This window comes from Perognathus longimembris, chromosome 6, assembly GCF_023159225.1.
Source record: "Perognathus longimembris pacificus isolate PPM17 chromosome 6, ASM2315922v1, whole genome shotgun sequence".
Lineage (NCBI taxonomy): Eukaryota > Metazoa > Chordata > Mammalia > Rodentia > Heteromyidae > Perognathus > Perognathus longimembris.
Genome location: NC_063166.1, coordinates 41890477 through 41905856, shown reverse-complemented (window position 1 = coordinate 41905856; position 15380 = coordinate 41890477). Strand labels below are relative to the sequence as shown.

Sequence of the window (15380 nt, the reverse complement as noted above, 5' to 3'; positions counted from 1 at the left end):
CAAATTGTCCAAAAGAAATGTACTTATTACCTGCCTTATGAAATGGTAAGCCAGAAGGGTTACAATACCTTAAAAGTAACAGTAAAATTATATTTCAAAATATCTCAGTGGCAAAATTGCACATAGATTATTCTTTCCCTTTTTCTCTTTCCTTCCATCTTTTTTCCTTCCTTTCTTTTTTCCTTTCCTTCTTTCCTTTCTTTTTTTCTTTCCTCCTTCCTTTTTTTTGTGCCTGCCAGTACTGTGGCTTAAACTCAGGACCTTGTGCTCTTGCTTGGCTTTTTTACCCAAGACTAGCACTATACCACTTGTGCCATACCTCAACTTCTGGCTTTTTGCAGGGTTATTTCTCGAGTTTTCTACCAGAATTGGCTCCAAACTTTGATCTCAGCCTCCTGAGTAGCTAGGAGACAATGATGCAGAGCTAAGAAATGTCTGGTCTTGTAGTCTTTAGTTAGAAAGCACCCTCTGAATATCCCAGTCCAGCCCTGTCAGGCCAAGGAAATGATCAAGAATGTTTGAGGCCATGGTGACTCAGTCAGGGGAAGCTTAGGATGTACTTGAAATGTCTCAAAGCAAAGCAATTGCTCTTGCAGATTTCCTTGTAAGCAGCAGAGTCTGCAGTTTGCAGACCTTTATTCTCACTTGAGTCACTGCAGAGTGGAATGTGGACATAGGCTCTCTTAAACCACCCGGTGGATGTGAACAGCCAGCAGAGTGATTGGACTTCACATGCTCACATGACACAGTGACTTTACACTCATGTCCCTCCCACAAGCTTCTCTCTTATGGGTGATGGTGGAAAGAGTCGATATCCTTGTGGCACTGACACTTCACAAAAGTCCAGTGTCCTTCCCTACCACCAGGGAAGAGAAGCTCAGGAAGCCAGGCTCTGGTGGCTCACACCTAGAATCTTAGCCATTCAGGACACTGAGCGTGATAGGGTTTGAAGCCAGTCCAGGTAGAAATGTCTGTGCAACTCTCATCTCCAATTAATCACCAAAAAGCTGGAAATAGAGGTATGGCTCAAGTTGTAAATTACAAACCTTGAGGAAAAAAAAATTCCCAAGAATAACACGAGTGACTTGAGTCCATAATTTTTTTCTAACTACTTTTCTCAACCTCACATTCACACCTATTTCTTATTTCTACATTTATACCAGATAGAAAATCTGTTTTGATTTTCTCTAAACAAAAACACCTGGCTGTGCCAAGTGCCAGTAGTGGAGGCTGAGAGAGGAGGTTTGCCATTCAAAGCTTAGCTGGGCAAAAAAATATGTGAAACTCTTTATCTCCAATTAACCATAAAAAAAAGGTGGAAGTGGATGTTTAATTGAAGTGGTAGAGCTTCAGCCTTGAGTGAAAAAGCTGGAAGATGAGAGAGAGAAGGAGAGAGCGAGAGAGAGAGAGAGAGAGAGAGAGAGAGAGAGAGAGAGAGAGAGAGAGAGAGAGAGAGAGAGAGAGAGCTATCAAGCTGCTATTTTGAAAGATGAGTCCACAACTGAAAGCAAGCATATACATTATTCATGCCAAGTCCCACACCCCACATTCCAAAGCACTATTTGCCTTTCTCATTTCTTCTAGGAGAAAAGAAATGAGTTTCCAGGAAACTAGTTCCAGGATGTTGGGACTGAATAAACACAAAATGAGATTTAGGAGGCAGGGGGCAGCATTTATATATGTACCCTTCCTCCAAAAAGCATTAAGTCAATTATGAGCTCAAGGCATGTGACTCATGTGCAGTGGGTTTTGCAGGATGGTGCCAGGCGTCATCACTAAGGTTGCAATGGGCCCAGAGGGAAGCAGCTGGCTTAGCCGAGCCACTAGCAAGTTAAACACAGACAGGAAACCATGTGTCTGATACTGTTAAAGAAAAAAAAAATCATTTGTCTTCCTGCCAGAGTGAGGCTTACAAACCAAAAACATTGTTTTCATTTAAAAGAAACTATAATAATGAGAGGAAGGAACGAATCTTAGTGGCTAGTGGTTATAAGCAGTCTTTTCTCTCTCCTCCACTCAGCTTCTGTTGGAGGTGCTTGTGGCTCATGCCTGCACGTAGCTTGTAGGTCTGCCTTCCTGTTTAAACTAACTAAACTGGTTACCACAAACTAAAGTGGTTTCTAGAAGTATGATGAAGAGGGTGAAATTGATGAGAATACAGCATTAACATGTATGGAGATGTAACAATCAAATCCCAACACCTCTCTCCCCTGTATAAATGATGTAAGCCAATACATTTTTTAAGTGGTTACCCATGAACCAGTGGCTAACACGTATAATCCTAGCTACTTAGGAGGCTGAGATCTAAGAATTATGATTCACAGCCAGCCTGGAAAGAAAGTTCATGAAACTTGTATCTCCAATTAACCATCAAAAAGACAGAAGTAGAATTGTGGCTCAAGTGGTATAGTACTAGCCTTAAGCACAAAAGCTCTCGGACAGTACTCAGGCCCTGAGTTCAAGCCCCACAGTCCTGGTATTTGAGGTCATTGGAAATAATTGATGAATTACTTATAGTAAGTAATTATTATAAGTAAACACTTAAAGTATAGAAATTTTTAATGTTCCAAATATAAAGATATTACAAATGTGTCAATGGACAGATATGCCTATTAGCCTGGTTTGAACATTACAAAATGTATCATGTATTTGAATGTCACTTTGTACCCCCATAAACGCACACAGTATTTATGGTTCAATTACAAATGAAAATCACATGTGTTGCTGAGCACTGGTGGCTCACTTTTGTAATCCTAGCTACTCAGGAAACAGATCTGAGGATAATTGTTCAAAGCCAGCCTAGGCGGAAAAGTTTGCAAGTCTTATCTCCAACTAACCAGCAAAACAGATAAGAGTAGAGACATGGCTCAGGTGCTACATCACCTGCCTTGAACAGAAAAAGCTAAAGGAGAATATGAGATCAATCCCCAGTACCAGCACAGAAACACACACACACACACACACACACACACACACACACACACACACATTTAAAAAGACATGCTGCTTAGTGAAGTGGTATCTTATCTTCCCTGCAGCCAGATCTATATTAAACCAACTTTAGTGGAATATATAACTAAAATCTACACATCACTACAGAGTGTTATAGCAATAGACTCAGTTATATTGTTATAGCAATAGAACCCAGAAAAGTATATTTAGCTCATTTCCAAATGACCATATATATTTAGGGGCAAAGTTCTCCTGTTGGCCTAGGTACGTTTGGAGCATGAAATCAGCAAGACTCTGTCACTGGTTCCTTCCCATTTAGATGAGTTTGCATAGTACTTTCCCCCACCTCAATGTGCAAACAGGACCTGGAGCTTCTTGTCACATCATTGCAGGCTTGAGGTTATACAAGACTACCTAGCTGTCACTGCCTCTCCACTGCAGAAAGGGCAGCAAGGATCCCCCCCATCCAGACAGGTGTGGTCCTCAGTGCAGTATTCTCCTTCTCTGAGGAGGATCAGTAAGGCAGGGGAATACATGTATGCCAGCTGCAATGCTGAGCATTACTGGGCATCATGTTCCTGAATTGCAATTGCACCCCATTCAGTGCAGTTTCACTGATCACTGGGTAGCCATGGAAGAGCAATTCAAAGAGAAAAGGGAATGTGGATTAGCAGAGAACTGGGATTATTCTCATCTCTGATCAGAAAGGGCCTTGTGTTTCAGTCTTATTTGGTTTCTTCCGCCTGTGAGCCTGAGTCAAAAGCAAGAACAACATACCTAATTAGTAATATTATCCAGTAAAGTCATACATGGTTAGCCTTGATTAGAAAGCCTCGACTCCACAGGCCTTTTTGCCTCTATGAAATTGTATAGAGGAAAAGCTGTTAGGGGGAGGGATGAAAAGCCATGGCACATTGGTGATACAGAATTTCAGGGTCCAAATGTTGTATTCAAGGGGCCTGGCCAGAGCCTGCTGATGTCAGAAGCAGCAAATAGGCCCTGAACGGCCCCTGGTCTGTCATCCTGACCCCTACACTGGGCTGTCTTTCTCTTCCCTAAAGGACAGACACCATTTCCTTACTGTGGTCTGTGAAGCCAATGTCTTCTGCCATTGGAAAACATTTGTGAGCAATGAATGCATTTGAGACATAGTGTTCAGCGAGAGACCAACACCCAGGCCATGTCTGGCAGAACCGAAACTCCACCTGGTGTATAAGCAGCTGCTCAGCTGCTTGCCTCAGAGAAAGGGGAGGGAAGAGAGAGTGGGGTAAAGGAAGGTGGTAAGAGCCACGTGTTCCTCCAACAATCTGTTCCTTTGGCTTATCTGTTGGGTTGGGAGTGATGGGATAAGAAAAATGCACTTTCATTTTTAATTGTCACACTGTTGGGTTGTTTGAATTTTTCATGAGAAATTCAAAGTCACCAAATAGGTTTGTTTTTGTTTTGCTTTAATTTCAGCAAGACCATGTTTCTCTTCCAAGTTGAAAGAATGGAACTTCAATGAAGGGCTGGTATTGAGTTACTGAGTTTCCTTGTAGTTTCTTAGGTAAACTTTGGGTCATTAGTTTCTCTCTACATTTAAACTCCAACAGGACTCAATGATCTCAAGTCCCAGGAACTTGCTCATTAGACCATAGTGGTTAATATAAGGAAAGTCTTTCTCTAGGATCAAACAGCTCTTTTCAAATCTCTAGAGCAGTAGCTCTCAAATTTTATCTAAAATGCACAACATTGGGCCTTTGCCCAACAATGTCTGATTCAATAGTCTGGGATGGATTTTGAGACTGCATATCCAGCAAATTCTCAGCTGCCATTGCTGTTCCTCCAGGGTCTGCATTTTAAGAACCAATGGTCTGGGTAAAAGAAACCATGAGTCAGAACAAATGTTAATATGGCCCTTGGAGAGTCAATCCAAGGATTGGCAAGTACCAGTCATTCTACTTCTTATGCACCTTGCCCACCACCAAATGGGTTTGTCCCCCACTCAGCACTAGCTCACTCTGCAGCCAGGGCTCCAAGAGGACACCCTCTGCAGAACTGGAAGAAGGGTAGATGCCACTGACAAGAAATGCTCCCAAGCCCTGAAGAAAACTCACCCTCTGAGAAGATGATGTGGTCATTGCACTCTTCTGCACTACAGGAACACATAAAGAAAGTCTCACCAAGCACTTTTCTTTCCTTCATAATACATTTTGTAGAAGAAGAATCTTCCAGAGGAAATCCATGGTAGGTGAACTTGGGGTCATGGCAAACCGTCTCTAGAGTTATGTTCTCATCATTCTTCCTCCTGAGATTCATTGAGGGGAGAGAGAGAGAGAGAGAGAGAGAGAGAGAGAGAGAGAGAGAGAGAATGGGGATATTATAATGTATCAATGGATGGATGGATAGAGAGGAAATCTGGCCTGCATTTTCCTCATGAACATTACTCCTATTAATGGCAGCTGGCTCTAGTTCTCCATCAGCAGTCTGCCCCACACTCATCTGAACTCACTCTGTTCCTTCATTGTCCTCTGCTTATTCTGAAACTCCACTTCTAATCATAAATACAACGGCTTCCCAAATTAAACCTTAACTAGATTCTTATATAAGAATGAGTAATGCAAATAGAAAGTTCCCAGGTGTTCAGGATAAATTTAAGCCTTCTTCCTTGAAGGTACTGCGAGGCTCACATTGTGAAGGGTTCTTCATTTATGACTCAGTGAAATCTATGCTGTCATAAATTAATTACTCCTATATTTAGTACCCCTTTCATATCACCAATGGAGAGACCAATTCAACTACAGTTCTGAGGGATCTAGGAAATGCTTAGTAGGCTCTGTATGCCAATTACATTTAGAAATGTCTATTAGGTATTCCTGGAATAAATTTCACATGAAAAAAAAGAAATGGTCAGATTAATGCATGGTATTATAGTTACAAAAGCCAGAATAAAGTGTTAGCATTCTTGGAAAAGGGTACTGCTTCTCTACCTCTTTTCTATCACTTCTTCTGCTCTCCCTCATCATCAGGCACCCATGACAACATGTCTGACTCTTAAATTCTGACACACACTCTCCCATCTCAACTTCCCTCAGTGCAAATACTGTCTTGTTGAATGACAATCTCTACCTAGACGAGAGCTTTGGGGAATAATAACCTTGATATCAAAGGAGCAACATGCAAGGCAGACATTGGTAGCTCATGCCTGTAATCTTACCTACTCAGGAGGTTGAGATTTGAGGATTTCTGTTTGAAGCCAGCAGGGGCAATAAAGTCCTCAAGACTCTTATCTCCAATAAACTACTCAGCAAAAGCCAGAAGTGGTACTGTGGCTCAAGTGGTAGAGTGCGAGCCTTAGCCAAAGAAGCTCAGAGACAGTGCATAGTCCCTGAGTTCAAGCCCCAGAACTGACACAAGAAGAAAAAAAAAGTAACATATATAAGTCATGTCTGTACTGCAATCTTCCATGAGGAGTCTGAGTGCATGTTTCAACGTGTGTGTGTATGTGCTCACTAACAACCACCACCATCATTACACACAAACTATTATACACCGTAAGGAAAATGGAACGTGGGCTAAGAGCAAGAAACAGCTAAGACAAGCTTTCATCTAGGAATAAAGGGGGGCCTTTCTTACAAGAAGGACCAACTCTCTCCTGCTTAGTGCTTAAGTGAAGGACACTCAAAGGACAGAAGGTCAATAAGGAGATGAAACAAATAAGTTTGGGAAATAATGGTTCAGCCCAACCAGGAATGATTTGGTATCTATGATATTCATGTGGTTCAGAGGTTTCTCCAGTACAGGTGATGTGCCCTTTGATGAAAGAGCCCAAGTGCTCTTGAAATAAAACCCTGGCAAGCACAAGCGGATCTTAATTTATTTTGCCAAATAGTTCCCTATAAATATAGGAAAAGCAATGATCTTCCTATGAGTAGATCTTTCTCTAAGGAAGCTACCACTTCACAAATGATGCATATTTAAAAACCTACCAACCTGAAGCTGTTTACAGTTAGCTCAGGCAGACTAATCTGAGAGACTCATATTTCAATTAATCACCATAAAGCCAGAAGTGGAGCTGTAGCTCAAGTGGTAGAGCTCTAGCCTTGAGTGACAAAGCTTAGGGATAGTGCCCCTGCCTAGGGACACACACACACACACACACACACACACACACACACACACACACACACACACACAATCTACTCAGCCTGAGGTAGAACGTTTACTAGTACTAGGCACGCACAAAGCCCAGAGTCTCATTCTTTGGAAAAGAGAAAGCCTAAATCAAGAACCCATATGTGTCCTGAATCCCAAGGTTACTGGGGTTTCTTTGCAAAGTCATGGCCCTGCCCACTTGCCCACCTCACACACACAGTTTTACTAGTGTGAGCATGTGTAAAGTTTACTTTTGCTTGGGTGATAAAGTGAAAACATGCTGAATCTTCTGTTCTCCCAGAGAAAAACATAGTGGCTCCTCCCCGAGAAGCTCTTAGAGGCAAAGGGTGGGAAAGTGAGCCAGGAAACTAAGTTGATCTGTAACTACCTAGCAGCTTGTTCAGAGCCTCTTGCTTCCCTGATCCTAGTTGCTCAGAGATCTTCAATTATAAGGGGAAAAATGATATTACTCAAGTCGTGGACAAGTCCTGGACTGCCATCTCGCGTAAAAGAGCTTCTGCCCATGCCAAATGGATAATACAGTGACATGTCTCCAGATTTCTCTTTGTTCTGAGCTACAGGATACATTGCCTATTTCCACTGAAAGAAAAATCACCATGGTATGATTAATTCTGGATCCCAAATATTCCCCACCTTAGAGAAAGTATTAGCATTTCACATGAACTGGACACTCAACTGACAATAGTTGTATGAGTGAATGAATCAAACAATCCACCAATGAAAAAAATATGAAACCCAATCAGAGCACTGGAACACATTCCAGGGTGGAGCCTTTCTTTTGCCTCACTTGGCTCTTTTAAAAATAGACTTCTGGCCAGGCACTGATGGCTCACACTTGGAATCATAGCTACTTGGGAGGCTGAGATCTGAGGATTGAAGTTCAAAATGAACCCAGGCAGGAAAATCTGTGAGACTTCATGTCCAATTAAGCATCCAAAATCTGGAGGTGGAGTTGTGGCTCAAATTATAGAGTGCCAGCCTTAATCAGAAAAGCTAAGGAACAGAGCCCTGACACTGGGTTCAAGCCCAGTGCCAGAAGGAAACAAACAAAAAACCAAACAGAAGCCTCCTGTGCAGTTTGAGTTATCTGGAAACAGACACTGAGCTCTAAGTGTCCATGCAGGAGGTATTTGAAGATGCACCTGCAGTGGGAGAAGTTAGTTAGACTACTATACAGGTCAGTTGCAATGGATGTGGATGTCTCAGATGCTCTGAAGCCAGAATGACCCTTAAATTTATCCTAAATGAAGCAGCAGCAACTTGTACCCCTGCATCAACCAGCTGTGGAAGGAGGCTGCCCACAAGAGCCTACCAGGATGAAGTCCCTCAGGGAAGGGAGACCCTGAAGGGAATTAAGGATAGTACCTCAAGTAGCCATTGTTCCCAGGGAGCAGGGACTGGTGTCTCATTCCTGATAGATATCAGGGAGGTTAGGACACCAAACACTGATTCCCTGTGCCATTATCTACAACCCTGACTCACAGTGAGGTTTGCCTTCATTGAGACAAGCAAGAATCAAGCTCATTGGATTCCTCCACATGCTCATATTCTGTTCCACAGACATCATTCTCATCCAATCATTTGGATTTGTACTGAAGGCCAGGAAAACAACGTAATTAAAGGGGGCTGCTCCAAGCAACCGAAGTCAGTCCTCCCAGCCCAATGGGAGATGAGCCCTGTATGACATAGCCCTAGAAGGAAGCATGGAGTCCAGGATCTGGTCGTACCACCTCTCCTCTGTAGGCCAACCAACCCCTCTGGGATTTCACTCGACTCTGCCAAAGAGGAGAACTTTCTGGTATTGTGAAACCAGGATTGTACAAATGTTGAAGCTTACACTCAGCACAACTCTGTCCCCTGATAAAGGTTGCAAACCTTCCCTCTCCCCTTCAGAATCTCACAGGGTGAGTTTATGAGATTTTTCCCCTAAGAGCTTTTCAGTTTCTCTCAAGAGAATCATGCACTTCTTACTAAATTCACACCATTCCTAATTGCTGCAGCCAGTCCTCAGATACCATGCTTGTAACCTTCTACTGCAGTGGGCCGTGTCCTCAAATAATCCTTCTTTCACACCGCTGACCCAAACTGGACCTGCATGAGGTTGTAGGTATGTGGGTGGAAGGTGGCGGGACATGCATGAAGCTGTCCCAACTGGCCCTGGCTGTTAACATTCCTCTAATTCTTAGGAAACCAGTTCAGCACCTGGTATGCATGGGAATTTGCAAGGTCCTTAGATCTATCATCAAGATAAATCTGTGGAATGGAGAAAGTCTCAAAAGATTCATTTTCAAGAAAGGGAGAGACATATTTGGCCTTATATTCTTGCCTGCCAACCAACCAGGAAATATATACACTTCTTAAAATGGTGGTAATTTCATATCAGAATAAGCCTGAAAAATGTTAAGTTCCATTAATGAATTTTTAAATTTTTATTACAAAACTGGGACTCTTTTAATGATCAAGGTTGTTTCTTATCAGGCACTGCTGTTTTATGCCTGCAATCTTCCTGCTCAGGAAGCTGATATTTGAGGATCACAGTTCAGTTCAAAGCCAGCCTAGGCAGAAAATGCATTGAGACTTTTATGTCCATTCATCTAGTAAAAGCTAGAAATGGAACCATGGCTCAAGTGGCAAAGTTTCAGCCTTAAACAAAAAAAGTCAAGCTAGGGAGAAAGACCCTGAGTTCAAGCTCCAGTGCTGGCACATGTTATTCATTCGCAGGCATGAATTAATCAAATGATTTATGAATACCCACTGTGTAGGTATAAAGAATTATTTGAGGTACTTGCATGTGGAAAGGGGGTGAGTTGGAGAGAAGGAAAGAAGAGAAAGCAGAAGATCAGACCCAAGAATATATGTGGTCCTGATCCAAGAGAGGGATACCAGGAATATAGCTTGGATGTCTGACTAAGTAACAGGTTCTTTTTCTGCCTCTCTAACTAGCTTTCCCATTTGGGGCAAGTGTTTTGCTTTCCCAAAAGCCAAACTTGCACATCTTCTCCTTCAACAACATAGAACTAAAATTGTTTCTGCAGAACAAAGCTCCTGGTGCTGAGAAAGGATCATTTAACTTACTAGCAGGGAGCAAATCATTCTTTTGACACAGGAAGGGCTTCTAGATGTACTATGAATACTAAAGATCATGTCATATACTTCTGTGTGTGTGTGTGTATATCTGACTATCCATAGGAACACTCAATAACTGAAAGGGAGATACCACTAACAACAAAGTGGACTGAATACCTGCACTTAGGGGTTATGGAGACACTGACATTATGCACTATGAGAATGAGTGACATAGAAAGTAAGATAAGGAACTGGGCACTGGTGGCACACATATGTAATCCTAGCTCCTCAGGGCATTGAGATCTGTGGATCACAATTTAAAGCCAGCCTGGATAGAAAAATTTGAGACTCTTATCTCTAGGTAACCAGCAAAAAGCCAAAAATGGAGATGTAGCTCAAATGGTAGAGTGCCAGCCTCGAGTGAAAAAGCCAAGTGAGAATGTGAAGCTGTAAGTTTATGCTCCATGAACAGCACTAACTAAACTACTAAATAAATAAATAAATAAATAAATAAATAAATAAATAAATAAATAAATAAATGAAGGAAGATAAAAAGAAAAAGTCTCTTACCAAACGGCCACACAAACTTCATTTGGATTCTCACAGATGGCTGTGATGCTGCAGTTGCTCATGCAAGATTTCTGGTTGTCACAGGTGGAAGTTCTCACATCACAAAACTTACACAGCTGTGAAATCTTGACCTCACCATTGTCGTCACTGGCCATCACGTCATCATTAACTGAGGGGGAAGAGAAAGATACAGTAAACACTTATCCAAATGTTACGGAAGCCACACATGGATTCCTGAAACCATTTAGCAATTCCACATGAACTTGAGGCCATGCAAAGGAACATGGAGAAAGGTAAGACAATTCTTTCACATCCGATTAGAATTCTGTCACATAGGCCACCTGTACTGTAAGCCTTGTGTATGGGGACAGTGGATGGTAAGTAGCAGTAGCTTCTTGTTTTTGTCCATGATTGCCAGAAAGCACTTTCTATAAATAAAGATCTTATCACCTCATCAATCAATGGAAAAACAGAATAGTCTACTGCATAGTAATGGATACTAGAAGCACATGCATGTGTGCACACATACACAAATACAATGAGTAAAAGAAATTACAGTTTAGCTGGTAAACAAAGAAACAAACCAAGGCAGGGTAACCTAAAATAGAAGGAGGCCCAGAGGATGTGGGCACCAGACAAGCGTCATTGTCCACATAGGCAGAGAGGTTACAGCAGAGTGGTAAAGTGCAAAAGCAAGCGGGAAAATCTCTTGGTCAACTCTTGGAGGAGCTACAAGGCCATACCAACTGCCACTGTTCATGACTAGGATCTGGAAGAGTATCAAAAAACCTCTGGGCCATTGACAGGTCCCATGACTCCCTGCCTACAAGCCATTAATTAACACTCCCCCTGTATGTCTTAGACACAAGACTGTCAAGGCCCTGATCAGATGGCCAACTAAGACTGATGCCACCTCTTTGACTTCATCCAGTAGTATCCTTTCCACTTTACACCTCAAGCCCCTGGAGGATCTCTGACTACATGTCACTCTTCATTGTAAAACTACCACAGGATTCTGTTTAATCATCTGTAAAACCATGTGGGTCACAGACTCCTTTACATTCATGTACCCAAATATAAGTTTCATGAAACTTATTGCTTATATACTGTACCTCCTATGCCCAAAACAATACAGGTCATACGGAAGCTACCCAAGATATTAATTGAGTAAGTGACCAGAGGAATACACACTGGTATAATCACAAGGAGTTCATGTTTGGCCCTTTATATCCAGTAGGACAGGATATAAAACCTCTGCCCTTAGACGGATAGGAGCATGATCATAAGTGAAATATTTATGTTCACTCAATACAATACTGAAAGCAGACTATGCACAGGAATGCCAAAGGCAATAAGCAAAATGCAACTCTCATGCCCCATATTTGTCCTCAATGAGGCCCATGCCTGTTGGTGAAGGGAGTAAATTAAAGTCATATTTTGCAGAGCCAAGAAAACTTATCCAAGGCTACAAGGCATTCAATACACAAACATACTCAACACACATTTTGAAAGCCTAAGAAAGATTAGACATTTGACCATCTGTGGCACTGGGCCAGGTACTAGTCCTTCATCCCCTTGGAGGAGCCTCAGCAAAGCCATGTGTGCTTTACAGTAAAGACTCCCGCCTGCAAGGGGGAATGCCCTTCCACAGCCTCGTGCTGCCTGTAAATTTTAACTATCTGCCATCAGGGCTCTGCATGATACATAATCTTCTTTGTTGCTCAGGCATAGCACCTGTTTCCTGGATCTCTAAAAATATAAACATGCATATTTCAACCTTGCTTTCTTGTGGTAACGGTAAATACAGAAGAAAAAAATAAACCCATTCATCCCATTCAGGCCTCAAGTTCATTTCAGGAAATATATTTTTAGGTAGCAAACTATTTTGAAATTCTCAATGACTCCCAGACCAAGAACTCTATGCTTAGCTAAAAATACAAGCAGAATCTCGGCACCTTGTGTTAAATTGGAACTCAAATAACAATGAGTATATATTTTTCTACAATGGTTTATATTTGGATCCATTTGTAAAACAACCGATTTAACCCTCCAGATTCCTCTGTAAGGTACTGTCAAAAAAAAAAAAAAAAGAAAGAAACAGAGGAAAATAAGACCACGTTTTCTATATTTGATTTTTGACAGAGTACATTCTGAAGAAACATCTATTTGCTGATTTGAAAGCTTTGTAATTGTTTTTAAGTATAAAATCAAACTTCTTCAATATGAAATACAGCCATTTAAGATTTTAGCCTATATTACTACTGATCGAATTTGAAGGCAGGCTGGGGTCAGTTCCTAGAGAGCTTAATAACTAATGAAGTCTGGGTCCCACTTTGAGCTCCTCTGACTTAATATTCTGCAGAGTGGCCCAGAGTGTATGATTTTCAGAAGATACCCAGGTGATTCTGAGGTTCAAGCAAAGCTGAGAATCCTAAGCTAGAATTAGTTGTTAAGAAAAAATAAACATAACAAGTGCAAAACAAAATAACACACCCCTCTCAATACATATACAAGTATGTGATGGTGAGAGCAGCCTCTTAACACAGCTGGATGAAGTTCCCTGGTGAAAACACATCTAAAGAGATGGGATTAGCTCATTTGCACCCGGAAGGAGAGGCAGCCTTCCTGGGAGGGTCCATCCTTTTCTAGAAAAAGCCTAGGAGTGTGAGAGATGTGACAGGATCAGGGGTGACAAGGTAGAAATGAAAGCAGAGGAGTCTGGGGAATGTGCTGACAAGGATAAGTGGTTTAGGACTGCTGCCTGTGAAACACAACCAACAGAAAAGATGCAAGAGAGGATCCCCAACAAGATAGGAAAAGAAAGGAAGGCAAGGGGCGGGGAGGGGGGTGGTGGAAAAGAGGAGGGAGAAATGGAGGGAGGGAGGCAGGGAAAGCAGTGGCAGAGCTCTTTACACTGAAGTCTGTGCACATGAAGTCCTGGACATGTAGCTTGACCAGGAGGCCCAAAATTTCTCAACTAAAATTTTTGAGAAAAGGTAAACAGGCAATCGTGACACTGTACCTACAGGCATAGGCATACAAAAGAGACAGCCATTGTACTGGGAGTTATACCCATTGAAGATCTACCATGTACTTTTTACCTAAGGTATTTCCTACCACCCCATACACACCAGCCACAAAGATCTCATTTACCTCACTTTGTAACAGCAAAAACTATGGGACAATTTCAGTAAAATTCAACATGAAGCAGTGTTGACCCCCCACAAGGTTGCTAACCCTGAGGATCCCCACTTGCTCCCCATGTGGATCAATTCCTCAGCTTTGTTTTCAGCCAGTACACTTCTTTTCCTTTATGTAAAATAAGTACCACGGGCCTTTGTGCAGCCAGGTATAGAGGGGTAGGTAATTGACTTTAGAGGGTAAAGCTAATCTAGTTTTGTTTTGTTTTGTTTTGTTTGTGTGGATACTAGGACTTCAACTCAGGCCCTCAACGCTGTCCTTGGTTTTTTTTGCTCAAAGCTGGCACTCTATCACTTGAGCCACTGCTGCACTTCAGGCTCCTTGCTGTTGTTGTTTTTGTTGTAATTGGAGAGAAAAGCCTCAGAGCCTTTCCTGTTTTTAGCTGGCTTTGAGCCTCCATCCTCAAATCTTGAACTCCTGAGTAGGTAGGATTACAGGTGAGAGCCAATGGTGCCAGCTACCTAGTTTGGTGAAAGCTTTCATCTCCTTACATAATGTGTGACAAGCCAAAAGAATGGGAAGCCAGGGGAATGCACACAGATAAACAGCTATCAAGGAAGTTAGTCAACAACAACAACACAACAAAACCTTTTCACTCTCCAGTAAACCCTTGCCCCAATTCAAAACCACTTCCCGTCAGTATTGTTACATTACTTTAAATATATTTAGTTAAGTATTCTAACATAAAGGTACTATATCTTAATCACTATAAATCTTCTGTGAGCAGCTGACAATCCTGAGCATTTTCCTCCCATAACAGATAAGTTAATTCTTCATGAAGTTCTCCGAAAAGAGGTTTCAGTAAGAATATCTCTCACATGCAGGTACTTCACATGGCTCATGACTGTAATCCTAGCTATTCAAGGAGGATGAGACCTAAGGATCACAGCTCAAAGCCAGTCCAGGCAGAGAAATCCAAGACTCTTAACTCCAATTAACCAACCAAAAAATAGAAGCGGAGGTGTGACTCAAGTGATAGAGCTAAAATACCAAGTGAGAGCATGATGAGAGATTTATCTACCTACTTAACATACATATAATAAGTATTATATGTAATATATGATGTATACTACACACACACATCTTCTAGAATGTGGGAAGCTCCTCTCATCATTTGACAGTATCATATGACCTCTCACATCTCACTACTCACTGCTCTTCCAACAAGACCATGAGTAATATCAAAACCTTTCCCCTGGGTTATACTGCCTTCCTTATTTCATCTCACATTTTCCCCAAATTTATTACCTAGAGCGAAAGATTCCAGGTCTTGTGAATATGAATTTAGTAAGTGCTTGGGTATATTTATTTGTGTCATTCTTTTTTTTTTATTTTCAGAAGTAAGTGGCCCTAGAAGGTTTAGACTATTCTAGATACATATTAGAAATTTTGAATGTAACTTCTGTAGTCTCTGTCTTTGAAATGGTGTTTACTAT

At 41.6% G+C, this 15380-nt stretch overlaps 1 protein-coding gene across 3 annotated transcripts in view; it reads right to left on the bottom strand.

Annotated features, from left to right (window-relative positions):
- Nucleotides 1–15380, bottom strand: part of Tgfbr2 (transforming growth factor beta receptor 2) — a 90519-nt gene that overhangs the window by 37991 nt on the left and 37148 nt on the right. For all 3 annotated transcript variants that reach the window (XR_007211272.1, XM_048348603.1, XM_048348604.1), the window contains exons 2-3: nt 10744–10912; nt 5049–5239 (exon numbers count right to left, since the gene is read on the bottom strand). Coding sequence is in view for 2 of the 3 variants with exons in the window: in XM_048348603.1 (XP_048204560.1) it covers nt 5049–5239; nt 10744–10912 (360 nt within the window). In the remaining variant the exon portion in view is untranslated. The remainder of the gene's footprint in view (nt 1–5048; nt 5240–10743; nt 10913–15380) is intronic.